Here is a 19,824-nt window from a genome sequence, read left to right on the forward strand (position 1 = left end):
AGCTTCTGTTTGTGGTGTTGTTTTCTTGTGTCACGTACATCCCTGATTCATCCATGGACTTTGGATTCCTGGTTTCCACTGAAAGTTCAGGGAGAACTGTCAGAACCTGGCTTGTCTTTAAATAGCCACAGTGTTATTTCTCCTAGGCCACGTGCTTTGTTCCATGAGATGAGATAATAAAAATTGAAGTTCATGTAGCTGGAGTTAGGATTGAAACTAAATTTTATTTGCTCTTTTAAAAGCAGCTGTCTAGCTCTAGTTATTCTGTCAAATTCACCTCATTAAAATTTTGCAGCCCAAACCAATCCCGTGGTTTTGAAGATTAATAGCCAAGCTCTGAGAAAGCCTCTGCAGTATCCTACAGCACTTTAAAATTTCCTGCTCTTCATAAATACTTGTAATTTGTTTTAACTTGAAGAATCGTCGTAGAATTGATCAGATAAGCAAATTGAAAATTGGCCAGAAAATAGATTGCCTTGGTGTGGCTCTATGAGGTGCCCAGTTAAATAACAAAATAACACCAAGAAATGAACTTAATTCGTAGTATGTGAGGATATTTTTCCAGGCATTCCAATTTCCACAGGTGTAGGAGTCTCAAAAGGTGTGCAGAGTCTCCCTTTGTTAAACTGCTTTTTGTGGGAGGTTAAAGTTACATTAAAAAATAAAAAAAGTGTTGTCAGTAGGCCTAAAGATAGGAAATTCTTTAAATAGCTCAGGCAGATGAACTCCAGCACTCCAGGAACACTGCAGAGCTTCAGGAGGATGCTGCTGCCTGTGCAGGAAGAACAAACCAGGTGCTTTTTCCACAGCAATTCAATGAAATCTCCACTGTTTCAGCATGGGATGAGTTACTGGGGCTGGAAAACCTCTGTTCTGCTGCTGAGAATTGGAACAGCAAAGTCGACAAATTGGGGATGATTGAGGAAAAAAGCCATTCAGGAATCATCTTTTTGTCTATAAATTTATGGAGGGACTGAGGAATCTCAGTCCATGTGGAGCCAGGAGCAGCAGGATGGCTGACAGTGCCTGCAAAGAGAGGGGATTTCCAACTGAAAGGTAGAAATCCTAAAAATCTGTATTTTCAGTGAGTCCTGATGCAGGGGAGGCTGCATATTCTGTTCTGAACTGAGGAATTTAACACTGAGATTTTTGAATAAGACTCATAAATTTTGGATTTGCTGCTGCGTTTCACGAGCTCTCCTGTGGGATGTGGGGCTGCTGGAGAAGTTGAGCTTAGTGCAGAAATTCCCAGTTTTATTCTTTGCCTCTGTGGGTTTATAATGTTGTAAATTTTCACAGCTGTTGCCTCAGGGTTGTAAGATGATGGATTTTTTTTTGTGGGCTTGTCTCTGCCAGGCTCTTGTTGAAGGCTAGATTGTATGAAAACCTTGGCAGAAGGGAGAACTTTAATGCAAGACACTTTTAACAAAATAAATGAAATGATGGCTAGTGAGTAGGCAAAATCGTAAGTGAGAATGGACCAGAATGTAAACAAAATAAACCAAGGTAAACAAAGAATAGATTACTTTTGTATTGAAAGTTATGTATGAAATCACATAAATACTCTATATGTAGATATGCACCATCTCTCCAATTTTTAATTCCCCTTTAAAATGTAGGAGCGAGATAAATTTTTTTATAGAAAGAAAATTGAAAAGAAGCTGATTATTTATCTTCTCAAGTCATTTCCCAAAGCTAAAGAAAACTGTGCAGAAAATCTTACACTTTATTGCTGCCTGCTGAGTTATGGTCTGAAATGCAGAGGAGCAAATCAGAACTTAATTCAGTATTTAGAGAATTCCTGCTTTATTCCAGCGGTGTAAAATGATTGTTGCTGTTCACCAAGCTTCCTTACCAATACTTTATTGCATTCTTTGTCCAGGGAACTCTGCAAGTGTATTTCAAATTACATCAGCTTATTTCAAAGTGAAAAGAACAGCTTTGTAATCAGTGATAAATATCTAATTTAAAGGTAATTAAAAATGCTTGTCACATAGAAGCATATGACTTTTAAGTAAAAGTTGTTTCTGCTTGCTTGGGAGGTGATAAGATTGTGGACTAAATGTGATTAATGTTCTTTGCAGATGTTGCTTTATATGCTTAGGCTTTCAAAGTAAAGCAGTCTAGACTGTCTGTCTGCATTCTCCTACAGCTTTGATCTTGATTAAAACTGGTTGTATTACATTTATCATCTTCCTTTCGCGAATGCCAGAAAGTCTCTTAGCTGGTTTTTTGTAACTGTATTTGTTTGTAGAGAAAGAGATTCAGTATCATCTCTAAATGCTGGAGAAAATACACATTTGGATACTTAAGCAAGTATCAAAAATGTTTATTTTGTATCTTAAAAGAGTAGTTTGGGTTATTTCAGATCCAGCAGATGTGATTCCAAATTAGTTAGTTAGTTAAACTCCCAGGGAGTGAACCAGGTGAGCACTGAGTGGGTTTTTCCCCTGCTGTTGGATCCAGATCTGAGGGAAGGTGGAGGATGCTTTGATCCTGTGCTGCACTCAGCTGTATTTGTGTCAGCTCTGATATTGGTGATCTGTTATTATCCATTGCATTCAGCTCCATCCAGCAAGATTTTTCTTCCTGATTTCCACCCTTCCAGCTCCGGGGGATGGAGCTGGATTGCTTCAGGGTCTGGAAAAGGGTCAAACGCAGCAAAGTACCCAAATAAAATACATTTTTTCAGAGTACAATTTTCAATTCTGTATGGCAGAGCAGAAGAGCTGAAGGACGTGAGTTTCTCAAGTCTCTGTTTAGGTGTTAAATCTGTGCCTGCTTAGGGAGACGAGCAGCTCCTCATTTGTGTGCACCAAGTACAACTGAAGTGGTTTCTCCAAGATCTGAAATATTCTGATTTGCTGTTTATTCCCTTATTTATTCCTTAAGATTGTTTAGGGCCGATTTGAGAACTCGATGTATTTTATGGGGAAGTTTGAAGTGAAGGTAAACCTTTTAATACTAAATCTATTTGTTGGTCGGTCAGTAAAACATTAAAACATTTTGGGTAGTTCCATTAAATATTAAAGTGGATGGGGTTTGTTTTCTATTTCAGTTTTTGTCGGTGCCACCACTGAGTGCTTTTTTTCCAGTCTGTTGGTTACAGTGTAGAAAATATTTGTAGCTTCTAGACCATAGTGGTGTCTTAAATCCAGGTTTGGGAACCGGGCTCTGTGAGCTCATCCAATACACAGAACGATAGAGAAGTAACCAGATGATGCCTTAAGAGGCCTCCTAGAAACAGAGACTAGACCTAAGGCATTGCAGACAATAAGTTAAATAATATTTAGCTGTCAAAACCCACTTGGAAATCCATTGTAGGAAGCAGCGAGTTGTGCATTGCTCTGTATTTGTTCATTACTTAGTTTTTCCTCCAATCTTTATGAAATGCTAAAACTGTTCTGGCTTTGTTGTGACTTGGCAGTTATGTGTGATTTTTTAAAATTTATTTTTCTTTAGTTCTGTAGCAAAAATTAATATTTTTATATTACAACACGGTTATCATTCTGGAGATCTGTAATCTTGCCTGAATGTTGATGCTGCATCAGGGGGAAAATGAATTAAAAGCAAATATTTTAATGCAAGTCTCAGCCAGCAGATCTGGATTGCCCCTGCTTTAAAAGCATCACCCAGTAGAGAACTGATGGACTGGTTGAACTGGAGTTGCTGTTCTAAATATAGATCCTGGTGTGGTTGGGATCTGTGCAGGGCCTCTTGAGAGTCAGTTCTTAACAAAATTCCTGTAAATTATCCAAATATTCCAAATTAGCACATTGAAAAGTTAACACTGCAGTTTTGGTATAACATTTTTGTAACAAATGGGTTTTTAAGGCTTCCTTGCCAAGTGAAATGAAGCAACACTGGCTCAGTTGAACACTTGAAGGCAGTTTTTTCATTGACGTGCAAGCTATAAACTGAAATAGCTTGGGATTATCATGCTGTGTCAGGTGTGGGCTGTAGAATCAGGGGGTGTTTTACCAAAATTCTGATATCCAGTAGCACTTTTTTAGTGTTGTTTTGTATACTTTTCCTAACAGTGATGCTCCTGTTGACTTGCATTTCCCTCAGCCTGTGTGAATGATTCCTAAATGAGATTGAATTTGATTTATTCATTTTTAAATGTCTAGATGCTTAAAACCTTTAAAACCCATCTTAATTTTTTCATACTTAGAGATAATTCTGGCAGTTTCTAAAAGGTATTTTTGTGCTGTTAAATTAGATGGTGTAGATTGACATCAGATTTGTTGCTACTCATACAGAACCAGAAATAAGAATATTTTGGTCTTCTTTTTCTTAGTTGGATTTTTTCCTAAATTAGTTGGTAGGTTTTATATAAATACATGTATATATATATAAATCCTCCAAATTTTTATTTTAAGGAGTACAAGTTGCTGGAATTTAACAGCAATTCTTTTTAATAAGTTGTTTCCTTAAGAAAAACACCAAACATTGAAACATAAACTATTTGTAAGTGCTTGTAGGCAGGTAAGAGAAATAAAACCTGCTGTCTTGGATTACTTTTGTATTGATTTGAATCTCATGTTAGATCAGAGCTGATTTATTTAAAGGAGCTGGAGTTGCTGCATTTAATGTTTTAATGCCAATAAATGTGCTGGGTGGCCAATATGCAGCATATTTTTAAAGTCCCTACTACAGAGTTAGGCTCTGAAAAGACTTTTAAGATTGTAATTTTTAATTGCTCCCTTTTCCAGTCAGTTGTTCTTAAAGCTCTGATTAGAAATACAAAAAGAGTTAAGTTTTAATATGTATTATGCTGACTTTAATAACCTCCTTTTGATCTTGAAATGCTTCTTTTTTGGATTTGTTCTTTTGGGTGTTGGTCTTGCTTTTCTGGATACAATTAGTAATAACACTTTTTGAAAAGAGGACAAGTGGACAGCAAAATCTGCTTCATGAGAATCCATAAAGATTCGAAAAAATGGAAGAGAAAAACAGTTTTATATTGAGGTTCATGAAGAAGTTGCTTTGTTGTTCCATTGCTGTTTTCTTCTTCTGAATCTTAAATAAATGATTTTTTAATAGTTTACCAGTCACTTATATCTGAATTTATTCTCTGTAAAAACAGTCCTAATAGTGATTTTTAGTGAAATCTGTCAGTTCTCACTTCCTGAGGGAAAGCTCACTTGGAGTGTCTTTGGAGCATGAAAAGGTGATGATGGGGGTTAAAAATGATCAGAGTATTTAAATTATGAGTGAAAACATTTACTTAATGAAGACTCCATAAGGTAGCTGGACTCTGGATTTCCCTGATCCCTGGAAAACAAGTCCAGAATAAGAAACTTGAGTCAAAAAAGTCTTTGTCATCTTCTCTTCCCTCCCTCAGAGGTCCCGGGATCTGCTCCTTGAGGATGAGCGCTGTGGTTGGCAGGGCTGAGCTGCAGCTGAGCCCTGGTGTTGTCTTTGGAGCTGAGGCCTGGCAGAGTTGACTTTGGAGAGGATGTGCTGGCCATGTCAACAGTGGTTCTGTCTGTAAACATGGTTGTTTCAAGCTGTAGAAATGGGATTTTTAACTTAATCTTCAGATTACAGTCTGGCACGGGGAGCAAAATGAGGCAGCCTGAGAGGGGACAAAGAGAAAATCCATTTCAAGTGACAGCCACTTTAGCTGGAGGTAAAGAGGAAGTTTTGCTGGATTTTTAAATATAATCAACACTGATTTCAGAGCATGAAGACACAAAGTTTAAAATTCTTTCAATGTAGACAAGGTTTGGAATTTGATCTCAACAGGACTGGACAGTGGAAATGGAATTAAACAGATACAGCGAAGTTTGGGGTTATGTAGATGTTTTGCTTCAGGAAGAGAGTTCAGCAGTCACAAACATATTAGCATTTTTATGCTGATAGGTATTTACTCAGATGTGTAATGCTGCAGCCTGACATTTATTTAAGTTTAGTGGCTGAAGGAAGGAATTACTTCCACTCATTTGTGCCAGTTCAGCTGTTTGAGGCTGCACAGCTCAGTCGGATTTTTGATTGCGCTACAGCTCCAAAATGCTTTTCAAACTGGGCTCTTGCATCAGAGCAGACACCACAAGCTGCCAGTGACATCCTTTAGTGATGCAGCTGATCCCAAAATGCTTCTGAAGGAGTATTTCCTAGCAAACAAACCCAATATCCATACCAGAGAAGTCCTTGGGAATAGCTGAAGTCCTGACTGGAGTTCTGGCCACATGTATGAGCAGGATGAACTTGGGAAGTCCTGTTGGGATGAGGTGGGGAAATGAAAATGAAAATACAAAACCCCAGGATCATGGGCTATGTGGAATCCAGACTGAAGCTCAGAGTGATGATTCTCCATAAATAAGTTGGAGAGTTGAAAGAGGGAGGGGTAAGGAAGGTTTCCAGCTCAGTGGAGTAGGAACATTTAATGGTTTGAGTTTTTCACGGCTGGGTTCTGCCTTTTCCCCTCCACGTTATCCTGTTTGCCTGCAGGTCCCAGGTAATCCCTCTGGGTGTTTACACAAATGTGGGACCTGTCTCTCCTCCTGTCCAGCTGCCATCTGGACAGGGGCAGCTGGAGCTTGTCTGGATGTGCTGGGCAGTGGATGTGCACTGACCATGCAGCTCCTGCCCATGAGCTCAGCACTTGGAAATTTTGCTGGGCCAGCTTGAAGGAAAAGGATACAGCTGATGCTTTAAAAATTCTTAAAAAAACCTGGTTGTAAGTATGTTTATGCTGGGGTTTTGGTTGTAACCACAGAAAAAAAAAAAAGAGAAGTATAGCGATGGCTAAAGAATTGGAATGTAAATAAGAAGCTTGATCAGCACATGTAGGATAACTGGGTGGTGTTTTTGCTTGCAATAGCACCGAGTGGGACATGACACCCACAGAGAGATTTGTTGGAGAGCTGAGTTGAAGGCAGAATCACACTGGTCCTGTTGTCTTTTAGATAGTTATATAAGGTCCTGTAAGACAGAAAAAGAAGTGGGGGTTGGATATATCATGTGGAGGAAACATCAAATGTGGAGTTGGATGCTTGCCTCTTAGATGTCTTGACTGTGTTTTTGTTTGACTTGGTGTGTGGTTCTGTTTGCTTTGCAGTCAAACTGTTCCATTTGCATTGTGCTTGACTGACTTGGGAGGCAAAAGGTAGAATAATTTCTTGTAATTAGCCTGGCTGAACTTTTCTGTGATGTTTTTGAGGGTCAGAAGGGAGTCTGTGAAGAGGAGATTCCTTATTTCTCTTTATGCATACAGGTGAAGTATTGACACTGATTGTATTGAACAGGATCCTGGAAGATGTGTGAAACAAGCAGTGCAGGAGAAGGGTTGCAGAAAATGTAATTTCCTGATCTTTTCTTACAGCCTGACCAGAGAAGGAAATTTGGAGACAGCTAAAATAAAGCTTTCCCAATGCTTTTTAGTGAAGTGTTAATATGTTCAAATTTCCCATCTCCATGAGGCTGCAGGAATTTCAACCCTCCACTGAAGAAAATCCTAAACGTTTCATAGCTCATGGTTGGGAAGTTCTTAGGAACTTTTGTAGCTCAGAGAAGAACCTCCACAAACACCAACCCCAAAAAGGATAATTTTGACCCGAAATTCATTGGGATTCATAATTACTGAGAGGAGCTCCCCATATCTGGTGAGCTGCAGCACTGCAGGATTCTGCTGCTTTGGGATTCTCAGATCAGAGGAGCAGCTCTGACAGGTATCTGAGATCATTCCCGGGAAACTCCCTGGCAGGTCCCAAAATAGAAATGCTTCTGGTTGCCACCACCAGCATGAGACTCATCTCTGAGAACGATTCATAATTCCTGATCCAGTCTGGGTGTCCTCAGGTGGTTTATTTAGGTGCTTAATTGGTGCCTTTCATGCTGTGGGGCCTCTTTTTTAGTTTAATAACAGCATTCCAAGATTCCGTGTGGAAATGGTGTCACTCCTGTGTGCAATGGGAGAGAATCCCTGTCTCCTTCCAGGCAGCTGCTTCCCTGAGCTGCAATCCAGGAGTAGGTGGATCATGAGGATCCTGAGGGTGCAGCAGAACCCCAGTTTGCAAGTTTTAATGTCAAAAAATTAATTGAGGTTTCTCCTTACTATTATTCTTGGTGTTTGGGCTTTTGCATTGGGGAGAGGAGGATAATCCAAAGTGGGAACTGGGCATTTCTAGCATTAGTGCCTGTTTGGCCCTATTCCTTTTTTTCCAATGTCTCAGTCTTGTAGAATTTAAACTTTTGAGCTCTTTGTTACCGATTGTGAAATATTTTAACCATCTTGTAATCGTGCCAGGGAGGGGACATTTGACCAGCAATGCCTAAAAGCCCCCAGCACCTGAGGCGAGTGCAGCCCCAAGGCTGTGCCTCAAACCAAACATTTTGTAGGATCTGTCAAGCTTTTTTCCCCTACAAAAATCATCAGGCAGCGGCTGAGAGGTGTTTGTGCTGTGTGCTGCTCACACCTCGCAGTGACAGCAGTGGCATGTTTGAACTTGAAAACATCAGCCTGTGTTTTACTGTGTTCCCTTGAAGTTGGGGAGTGTGAAAAATAACACTTAACTCCAAGTCTCTGGAGATTCCCAAAGGATGACAATCTTTATCTCGGGGGTAACCAGCTCTTGGTGGCACTTTAATTTCTACCTAAAGAACAGAGATGGCCACTGACCCTTTTTCTCCATTTTCTGCCATGTGATTTGCTCGGAAGGGATTCTGGAAAACTTGGCCACCAGAGATCTGGGGGTTTTCCCACTTCCTTAAATCCAGGCTTAAATAAAATATTTGGAAGTACAAGGCAGAAAATGGAAGTTCTCTACAAAATCCTATTGCAGCATTATTAATTTCTTCTATCAATGCTGGGAGGGACTGAGGGAACAAATTGCAAAAGTAATTCCAGCTTTTTTTCCTTCAGCAAGAGCACCATGCAAATAAAACCAAGATATATCTATATATGTAAAATAGCATCATCAATTGGTTAGAGCAGCTGACTCTAAAAATTATTTTCCATACCGTAAGTCCAGAAGACTCAGAGTGAAAAAAAGTTGTTTTGTGTTACTGTCCACCAAGCAAACCAGGGGCTGCAAGGGGTTTTTAACAATACTGGTGTTATTCCTCTCACCTTCCCCTGCTTCCCTCTCACTTCTGTTCCCTGGTTTTAGGTGGCATCATCCTCCATAGTTTCCACTCTGCTGGGAAACCTGTGCTCTTAAGACTTAGTGTAGATTTTGGGTAGATCATCCTTCGATTTTCTAGCACTAGATTCTTCTCTCCTTCTTTTTCAGAAGTGTTATCTCAGCTCCAGAATTTCATACTTCTATGGCAGGCTCATCCCTACAAATTTTCCATTTTGAAAAGGTGTGAACTGCAAAAAAATTGAAATATTTTCCAAGTACATGATGAGATATCTTAGCAAATACAGATTTCCTGTTGTTCCCCCCACTATAATCCTGGAGAAAAATGCAGCTCTTGCTATACAAAACTCTACACTAAAACTTACCAAGTTTACCCCTGTTCAAGAGTTGCAAACTTAATTTATTTTTAAAGACTATTTTAGAAAAAGAAAGCAGCTTTCTGGACCATCAGGTTAATCTTTAAATTTTGAAATTTCCCAGGACAGTGTGGCAGCAGTGCAGGTGATTTGTTGCTTCCCTGCCTTGTTTATCTTTTTTGCAGTTCTTGCGTTGCCTGAGTTAATTGCTGCTGTGTTTGGATTTAATGAATGTACTTTGGCTCAGCTCATCTGAAGTACAGTCCTTGTTTGACCTGGGAGCACTGAGAACAGTGAGAATAGGACTAATATTAGTCTAAAAATCAACAAAATAAGTTTGGGGACATCGTGGCATGTAAAAGGAGGACAGAAAAAGTCCTTTCTCTTGGAACTCAGTTTGCTTTATTAGGTTGGAAATAACTTCTTTCTTCTTCCTTTGAGAAATATTCCCCTGGGTGTTATCAGAAAAAATAGAGAATGATAAAATCCTGCTTCCTGCTTGCGGAAACATCAAAGCTGGGCCTTTTCAGTCTATATTTGTAGTCTGTTCTTAGATATATTTGTAGGGCTAGAAAGTGTTTGAGATCACTGTGGAAACAAATAGAATAACACATATGGGCAAGTACTTGAAAAAGGTACCTGTGCAGCAGCTGAAGTTTTTTTTCCCAAGGTGTTATTTCTATTTATGCTGCATTTTCTGTTCTTTTCTGTTCCTCTAGAACAGCGTGTTACAATGGAGATATTTTGGTGAATGGGCCATTCTATCTATAAGTTACTCAGTCCCTGTGGTGCTTCAGGCCTCTCTGCTCTGTTGGTTTATTCTAATAAACTGCTCCATTCCTTGTATTTCAGTGTTTAAAGGGCTCAAATTCATCTCAAATATAACACAGTTTAAGTAACCTTTCTGTTACAGGCAGAGGTGTCTGCCAGACTGAACTTCACTCTTTAATTCTTTTATATATTGTAAGTTTTCTAGGGAATAGCAAAAAAAAAAGTGTCCTTGGCACCATCAAACTAATCTTTGTAGGCTTTTCATCAACTTTCATGACTTCAGCGTGAAAATGTTGTTACATTTCATAAACCAGTGAGAGCTCACAGATTCAGTTCCCTTTGCCCTTTGTGTCTTTACATGGTGTCACCAACTAATCATGCAGCAAAAGCAGGGTTTGGGAATGAGGGTAGGACGTGGGAAGTGTTGAAGTCTTCCCTGGAAAAGGAGGGAGATGATCATTATCACATCGCACATAAAGTACCAGGAAACCATTCCTGCATTACAGACCCATAAGGTTGTGTTGCTCAGTTCTAGGTTTAGTGGATAAGGTTGGATGATGAACTCCCAGGAGTTTGTCTTTTTTTTTCCCCCCTGGGTGTAACGTGGTGACACCTGTAAGAGACAATTCCCATTCCATCCAGCACCTTTCCCAGTGATCCCTTCCTGAATTAAGGCTGTGTTAGTCCTTAGGAGCTGTGCAGAGATTTCACTGTTTGCCCCTTTTTAATTGAAAAACTGGTAGATTTTTTCCAGTTATTCAGTCTTTCTGATAGAAAAATGGCAGCCAATGCTTCCAGCTCTTCCTGAGGTGAGGTTTTCCAGGCTGCACATGTACTCTCTAATGGAACTGCTCCCAGTTCTGCTGTTTCCTGTATTAACAGTGGTTCAGAAGTTCAAGTGTTGCTTTTGTTCCCTCTGTCACTGTCGTGGATGGGCACGAGTGTGAGGGATGGAGCAGCACTGGAGCTGCAGTGGGAACACACAGATATCCAGTGGGATTTGGCTAACGTGCCCAAACTAAACTCTGTTCTGTACTCAATGCCCTTTGCTTTCCCAGTGTGTTTTCCTCCCAAGCTTTACCTCACGTTCTATCCATAGGACACTGCTGGAGTTTTGTTTATGGCTTCTTTCAACAGCAGCATTTTGCCTTTTGAGGTTCAGGAATTGTTTTCTGAGGACCTGGCAATTCCATGTGCACTTGGAATGGGTACAGGAGTTTCATTAGAGACCTGCTCTGTGTAATAAATTCGCTTTATTGTGAATGCCAGCTGCTCTTCTCCCCTGGGAGCTCCATCCCTGTGGAGGGAGCGGCAGAGCTGGTTGGAAGCAGATGGGCTCAGGGCTGCCTTCTTTGTGTGGTTCCCCTTCTCCTCTTGCCTTGCTTCCATCATGTTCCTGATTTTCTGCTTGGGAAGATTAATCCAGGATTGTCCTGGTCTGTCCAAGCCTGGGTTAGTCTGGCCAGACCTATTGCAGGTGCCCGTTCAGGTGAGAAGCCCCAGCCAGATCCAAGGTCATTAAACCAAGAGCGACCGCTGCCAGTCACTGATTAGAGCATTAATGGATTAAAAAACTAATGGATAAGAAAACCTGACTGTAAAGAAGACAGGAATAAGGAGAATATTTATGCAACGTTAGTTTTACTGCAGTTCCTGAATTTTATAAAATTCAGCTTGTCTGTGGTCCTTCAAAGCTCGGCTTGGCAGCGGGAGAAAAGCAATGGCACGTGTGAGAGAAATCCAGGACTTCTGCTTTATTGCACTGACAGAACCAAATTGTTCAATCTGTTGCCTCATCTGTTTCTTGCCATAGCTGAGAGTTGTAAAGGTCAGGCCGTGGCAGCACAAGGAATATAATGGTTCCCAGGCTGTACCTCGCAGCGTTCCCAGCTGGCTCCTGCCCCTCTCCCATTGATCCGCCAGCCTCCTGCCCAAAGCACGGAAGCGGCGGCCTCGGCCTATTTTGGGAATGCGTCAGAGGCAGGACTTTGGGAAGGAGCAATGTGGGATGCTCAGTATGGGCAGTGCTGGGCTCAGCTCTCCCAGGGCTGCAGCAAGGCTCAGATGGGAATAATCCTCGTTATCCTCAGGAATGGGAAGGAGTGGTTGCTGGGTCACATTTATTGTGGATAAATGTGGATAAAGGAGGTGATGCAAGCAAATACATAAAAATCTGCCATGGGAGACCTTTTCTCTTCCAGTCTGATCTTCAGGGTGCTGTGTAATGTGTTAAAAATATTAAATGTATAGATAAATACAGGCAAAGTGCTTTGGCATCCTCCTGGCCCTGCCTCAGTGGATCCTCTGATTCTCGAGTTCCCTCTCTGTTTCTCCGTGGGTTTAATACAAGTTAAATGGTGGAGCTTCCATGAAGATTGATGGCACACTCTGGGCAGTGTCTGACAAGATAAAAAACAGGCATAAAATGCAGTTCTTACTCCCTTCCTGTATTTTGTTAACACTTTTGCTTCCCAACAACCTTTCACCTCTGCGGGAACCAGACTGGTGCTTTATATCCCATTAACTCTGAGGTTATCTCCACTAGAATCCCAGAATCCCAGAGTGGTTTCCTACATGGTCACTAAATGGACTTTAAGGTCCCTTCCAACCCACACCATTCTTGGATTCTGTGATGCCCTTGCCCCCAAACACCTCTTGGCTTTTTTGGGGGTTTCTGAGATGAACTCCCTGCTCTTTTGGCTCATGTAACAAGATAAGAAGCACAAATGCCTTTTGGTGAATTTTCCTGGCTAAATCTCCTGGTTTGGCAAATATTTTAATTAAATCTTCGCTGCTCAGCATTCTAAATTTTCTCTGCTATTGCTATTCATGGAGAAGTATTGCCATGACTTGTTCTTCATTTCTGCAAATCTTGCTAAGTTATGCAAGTCAGTGTTTGACTTCACAGAAGATCTTTGTTTCATGTTTCAACACTTGGAATGCTGCTGAACTTTACATGTTTTCTGTCTTTATTAAAAAGAGGGGAGAGAGGGCACATTGGTACAAGCAGTAAATGATATTTTTATACAGCTTCCATTGGTTCATATGCCTGATTCTTCAGAATTCCATTTAATTGTGCTTCCCATTCCTCCCAGGTGCCATCCTAGGCAGATCAGAAACACAGGAGTGCATCTACTACAACGCTAACTGGGAAAAGGATAAAACCAATCGCAGTGGGATCGAGCCCTGCTATGGTGATAAAGATAAAAGGCGACACTGCTTTGCTACATGGAAGAATATTTCTGGATCAATTGAAATTGTAAAGCAAGGCTGCTGGCTGGATGACATCAATTGTTATGACAGGTGAGTTTTCCTAGGAATTTTCAAAATTGATTTGTCACTGTAAACTCTTTTGCCTCTCCATAATTTCTACGTCATCCCCTCTGGAACCACGGCTTGAGACAAATGAGTCCGTGAATAATTACCTTGTATTTAGGGACCGGACTTCATGTGAGTACTTTGTCTTGTTTGCAGTTGTCTTACCTTCTTAAAAGAACCCAGGTATTTCATTTATTCTTTTTTAGCCCATTAATAATAGATTCTGTAGTGCCTTGTTATTGCCAAACAGTGCAAATATAATCATTGCAACCAGGATGCAAAATTCTCTCGTTGATTTTTCCAAAGTCTTTAGAGTTGGAAAGTCAGCACTTTGTGTCTGCAATTTACCAAATCATGGAAGTATTTTGGCAGTTTATTAATAAGCTCAATGGCAGCTCTAAGAATATTCTAAATTCCTTGTTATTTTGTTGCTAACAGATGGTCTAGAAAGTACCCACGAGCAGTAACAGCAGGACTTGGGGTTTGTTAGATGCTGACTGAATAAAGGTCATGACTCTCTTAAGCAATGGTGTTGCAGTTTTTTAAATACTCTTCTGGGTTGTATTGGGCCAAAACATTTATTTTCTGAAAAGACAGAGAATTAAGAAATAGATCCACAGTGGATCTTCATTAAAAAGTATTTAGAAATTATTTCAGCAATATTTTAGAAAAGTTTTCCTTTGTGTTTCTTAAAAGTTGAATTGTTAGAAGAAAACCTTGACGCCCTTTCTCCCAAATCAAGTTGCCCCCCACACCAGGATGTTTTCTGCTTTAATGACAGTTTACAGCTCAGTTCCACAATCTTAAAAAATCCTAAAATTGTGAGATTAAATTCTCCCTTGAGCAAAGAAAAGAAATTGGAAAAAGAAATCAAATGCAGGAAGGACGGTAAGGAAAGAGCTGGAAACAGAGTAAGTCCTCATTAAGTAACTTGTGCTAATCACACACAGTGCTGTGTTTGTCCAAAACAGCCCAAATCTTATCTTTGGAGCATGGGGTGGTTTTACTGCTCTGGAAGTTCGTGGGGGTGACTCCAAACAGCAGCAGATTAAGGACATCAAAGAGAAAATGTTCCCTGGAAGCCACAGGACAGGGTGACAGCAAGAGCTGGCTCTAGGGAATAACCCCAAGTTTTGAAGATGAGCCCAAAACTTCCTTGACAATGTTCAGCTGTGTTTAAAATCCCTCAGTATTTCTTCAGGCTTTTCCAATTCTGCTGTCAGGCTGGCTCCTGGTTGGTGCCTGTTTTTTCTTTCTTGATGGGAGTAGTTTCAGCTTATTTGTTAACAGAGTATTAGTAAAAAAGTCTTTCCTGCAGTTAATTCAGTGAAATAAACCCTGTCCCTGAGCATAATGTAGGCAGAGGAAATTGTAGAAATTTTATCATTTCTTTCTACAAGTATAATAAAATTTAAAATTTCTCCTTCTCACTTATCTCCAGCCCTGTCCTGTGGGTTTATGGTCAAGCACCAGCTGTTTGATCCCTTGTTTGTCCTGTTTAAATCTAGATTGTGAACTGTTCCTCAGTGTCCTTCTGGTGGCTTTCTTTAACTTTGTCTTAAAAACAGCAAAAATGTGTTTCTCTTGTAATAAAATTTCATTGCAATATAAAATACCAACATTTAATTTATTTCATTAGGTTTAGCTGTTACTTTGACACTGTGTTATCCTGGGCGATTTAATGATGTTCACTTTAGAAATTTTAAAGATGGACACATATTTTTTCCAGAACAAAAACAACCCAGCTCGAGATTAATGACCATTTGACTCTTTTCTCTTGCAGGAATGATTGCATAGAGAAGAAGGACAGCCCTGAGGTGTTTTTCTGTTGCTGTGAGGGCAACATGTGCAACGAGCGCTTCTTCTACTTCCCGGAGATGGAGGTCACGCAGCGTAAGTTCCTCCTGATGGGAATATTCCACGTGGTGCTTCTTCAGGAGATCAGGCTTTTCCAAAAGTCCTGGCCTGCCTTTGCTGCCAGAGGGTTCTGATAGAGCTCTGTGCATTCCCAGGCAGAGCCGAGGAATTGCCAGTTCATTTATTCCACTTGGAGAGGTTCTTCCCTATAAAATCAATAAAAGGTGCTTCAGCTCTTTCCAAGGGTGAGAAGGAAGGATAATCTGGAATAATTGCCTGGTTTAAGATACAGAAGTTACTGTCAAATCTTACCTTAATTGCATGGTTAAGCTCCTGTAAGTGTGTAAATCATCCCTGTATCCCTGTGCCAGCCTGGGGATTCTCCTTTTCTTCAAAAAAAATCCTCTTTATCCCAGCTGGACCTTGAATTCCTCTGTGAATGCATACAGTAACCTCTCAAAAGGGGGAAAGAATTTCTTGTCTTGTAGGTTCTTCAGTCTCAGCATATTGTGTAGTTCTGAAGGACAATCAAATTAGGCAGATGTAACAAATAATTATTTTAAAAAACAGCAGCTAAAAATGATTTGATTTTTCTTGCCTATCTTCTTCCAGTCGGGAATCTAAGCTTTGCTGGAAAACGGAGTGATGTTAATAACTGAGCTGAAACCAGCAAATGTCTCATGTACCAAATAGCCAGAGGAAGTTGTTTATGAAATGAAAGAACACTTTTTGGGAGATTAAAATAGCCTTTGTTGACCCAGGAGATATTATTGTCATTTTTGTCAGTGATGCTGCTAAGGCAATAATTGACATTCTTCCCTCTCATGAGCCCTCTCTTGCCCCAGGGGGCTGTGGCTGCCTTTGAAGCAGCTCCAGATTTTCCAGAGCCTTTTTTGAGGTTGTGTGGAAGTGTCTTCACCTGGAGAACTCCTCCTTGCAGCCGAGCAGCAGAGCACAGAAGTGCTGGCAGGTTATTTCTGCCCTGTGCAAGGCTAAACCTCAGTATGGATTGTTTTCCATTCATTAGGTGATGCATTCTTGCAATCCCCTGGGAATACAAACACCCCTTGCTTGCTCTAGGCTGGTGGGGGTTGGAGGCACAGAATTCCACCGTGCTGAAGCGTGAATCTGGGATCTGAGCTATTCCCATGCTTTCCAGAGTGCTGCCTTTTAACCAGGTGTTAGTTTGTGCTGGCTAATCAGCTGCTGGGAGCCTGCTGTGCTGCTGGCAGGAGCTGTTAGAAAATTCAGGCTGCTGCACATTTCAAACACTGCCTGGTTTTGTTCTTTAAAAGCTGTGTCCTTTTTTTTTCTCTTCAGCAACTTCCAATCCTGTTACACCGAAGCCACCTCTGTTCAACACCTTGCTGTATTCCTTGGTGCCTATCATGGGAATTGCAGTGATTGTGCTCTTTTCCTTCTGGATGTACAGACATCACAAGCTGGCCTATCCTCCCGTGCTTGTTCCCACCCAGGTGAGCCCCTGCTGTGGGATTTGGGGATTTCTAAGGGCCAAACCATTCCTGAAGGGGATCTGTCTCATGGCTGGTCTCTGTTGCCCTCCTGGTTTCGAGGTCCTAACGCTTGCTCTCCCCTAAAGCAGAGAATTAAGCTTTACTTAAACAGCCTTATTAATTATTCTTTGATGACTATATCAGCAACTACTTCATGTTTTTATGCATCTCTTTGTTTGGGAGGAGAAAAACTGAACACAGAGGGCAAAGACACAGTGAAGGGGTGCTTCGGGCTGAGCTGTAATGCTTGGCTGAGAACAAAAAAGGGAGTTGCCAATTCATCTTGGCCATTTGAGGTGTACAGAAAATAGTAGCTAATAGAGGATGAGCTGTTTTTAAGGAAGCCTGGAACTGGGATACAGGTGCAGTTAAAGGGAATGTTCAGAAAATCTTCAAGCACAACTCCAGGGTGTAGCTCAGATCAAGGATTGTGATTCCTGTTATCTTCTTTCTCTTGTTTATGTATTTTCTGTTTTGTCTTGAAATGTTTCAGTTTTAGGGGTGTTGGTGTTTTGTTTCAAAAGGATGATGAGGTTGTGGGCTCCACATTTGAGTGTAACCTGCTGCATCCAAACAAACCTCCTGTGTGTGGAGTTCCTGCTGTTGGGAGGCTCCAGCTGATCCTGGAGCTGTAATTTGTGCTAATCCTGGAATTCCTCTTCCTTCAGTTATGTCTGGAGATCCAACTGAGATTATGAGGCTTTTATGGAAAGAGTTAAAACATGAAATTCTAGAGACCAAAGCAAAAAGGATGGAGAAAATGTAGTTGTGGAAATAGAGAAGTAATTTGGATTTTTGCAGTAAGAATTGAGCTTCTAACTCAGCTCAGTGACCAGAATATGTGACCTGTCCTACAGTGACATTTTTTATGATTAAAATTGAAACTCCTGTTCTTTTGGGTAGGATTGCCAAGGATTGATCTGTGTGGGCTCCGTGCTCCCAGCTCCTGGGATATTTTCAGTGCTGCTGCTTGACTGGAGGGTGCTGCAGGAAGCAGGATTGCCTGGGGTTGATAACTCAAGTGTTTTGGTTTCAGTTTCGCAGTAATAGATAAGAGGAATTTGGGGAGAGGCAGTGGACATATGTTGTTGCCAAATGAAAAGAACATAATTTAGAGGAAAAAAGTCTGTTTGCTGTCCTTGCAGAGAGGATTGCAGCTCCTCAGACTCCCTGCAATCTGTCAGCATAATTAGTTCATCCAGCTCCCATTTTATGGATTTGGGACTTTACATCAACCCAGTGGTCTTTGCTGGGAGATCAAATTCATAACTGCTAATCGTGGGGATAATTCCAGTGTGGGATTGTCTTCGTAAAGAAATTAAGTCATGGATAAAGCCATAGAAAAAGCAAGTGAATGTTAAATACATGTGGGGTATCAAGAACTCGAATTCTGATTCTCCCTCCTTTTGCTGCAGTTTTTTTCTTTCATGGGCTGTGTTTGGAGCAGGATGGACACCTAAATTTTTAATAAATAGGGTAATCAGCTGGGGTGTTCATGCTCAGATTGTATCTTTGGGATAAGTGCTCCTTGGTGCTTGTGGGCAACAACATTTTCCTATCTTGTGGTGAACAGACATCAAGGCTCATGTGGAAAGTCAGGAAAAGCCACTTCTGCCTGAAAAACTACCCGGAATTATTATGTAAATCCAGTGTATAAACACTCTCCCATATGCAGCAGAGCAGTGGTTCCCACTTTAAATTTGATTACAGCTGGTTGGAACAGGAGACAGGGAAGGAGGGAAACCATTGGGAACTTTATAACCACGAATAAACACGGAAATATTTCTGCAATTAATCTGTTAATAGTGTATTAATAATCAGGGCATGAGTGGAGTTTGCAGGCAAATGGATTTGGTTTAAATCTTTGTATAGCAGTGGTAGAATGGACAGGTCAGATGTACAGCAGGAATAACAGGGATTGCTCCATGTCAGATACAAATAAAGGTTATCTGCTCTTCCTTGGTTTATTCCCAGAAACAATGGGAGTACCAAGCTGCTGCCCTGGTACCAAACTTCCAGTAAAAAAAATGAAAGGATGGATGAGGAATAAGCAAAAGATAAAAATGAGGAAATGCTGAAGAATGAGAAATGGTGAAAGAATTAGAAGAAGTGATAAATAAAAAAGAATAGAAGTGGTGATAAAAAAATCAGAGAGCAAAAGGGAAAGAAATAATTTGGAATATTTGAAAAGAAAAAAGCAAGAAACAACCTGTAAGAAATGTTTGAACCTGTAACAAGACATAAAGGACAATTAGTCTTGGCTTGTTTGTGCTGCTCACTGTGCCTCACTGCTGTGTGGGGAACTATCCAGTGAAAGCTGTCAAATTCCATCAAATCTGTCACTATCTGTGTTCTCAAATGAGTTATTAACAAATCCATGTTTGCTGAATACATCTGTGTGTATGGAAAACACTTAAGAACTGTTCTGTCTCCTTATTTCTGTTTGATTTAGCAAACATAAATTCATCAGCTGATAAAAGTTATCAAAAGAATTGGGTTGGTATTTTAAATATTTGAGTGTGTGCAGTGTTCTGCAGAAGGAGTTGCGGTGACCTGGTTCACTGTCACTGGGGGACCCTGGCAATGGAACCCTGTGGTCTGGAATGAGGTGTAATCCAGGTTTCTCCCCAGACATTCCCCATAAAACTGGAGTGTGGATGGCAGGGAGCTGCTCCCTTCTTCCTGACATGCCTTGGGCTGGGGCCAGAGCTGTCAGTGCAGATTCCAAGGGGCTGTTCCCACCCTGGCAGCTGATGGGTGCCACTGTCACCCTTCACACGGAGCTGCCACTCGGGCTTTGGCAGCTCCCCCCATGTCTCACCCCACCGAGCAGGGAATCTTTAACCTCTTGTACTTCCCTGGGCGCCCAGCTTGGCAAGATTTTACTGCATCACAGTTGCTTTTTTGCTTTGGGTTGGT

General features: G+C 40.9%; 1 protein-coding gene across 1 annotated transcript in view; it reads left to right on the plus strand.

The window, feature by feature from the left end:
- The window catches only part of ACVR2A (activin A receptor type 2A), a 50,486-nt gene that overhangs the window by 17,337 nt on the left and 13,325 nt on the right, over nucleotides 1-19,824 (plus strand). Inside the window, exons 2-4 of the mRNA XM_082284991.1 lie at nucleotides 13,312-13,519; nucleotides 15,318-15,427; nucleotides 16,712-16,866. Of these exons, the coding sequence (XP_082141117.1) occupies nucleotides 13,312-13,519; nucleotides 15,318-15,427; nucleotides 16,712-16,866 (473 nt within the window). The remainder of the gene's footprint in view (nucleotides 1-13,311; nucleotides 13,520-15,317; nucleotides 15,428-16,711; nucleotides 16,867-19,824) is intronic.

The sequence above is a fragment of the Coloeus monedula genome, assembly GCF_965178545.1.
Source record: "Coloeus monedula genome assembly, chromosome: 7".
Classification (NCBI taxonomy): Eukaryota; Metazoa; Chordata; class Aves; order Passeriformes; family Corvidae; genus Coloeus; species Coloeus monedula.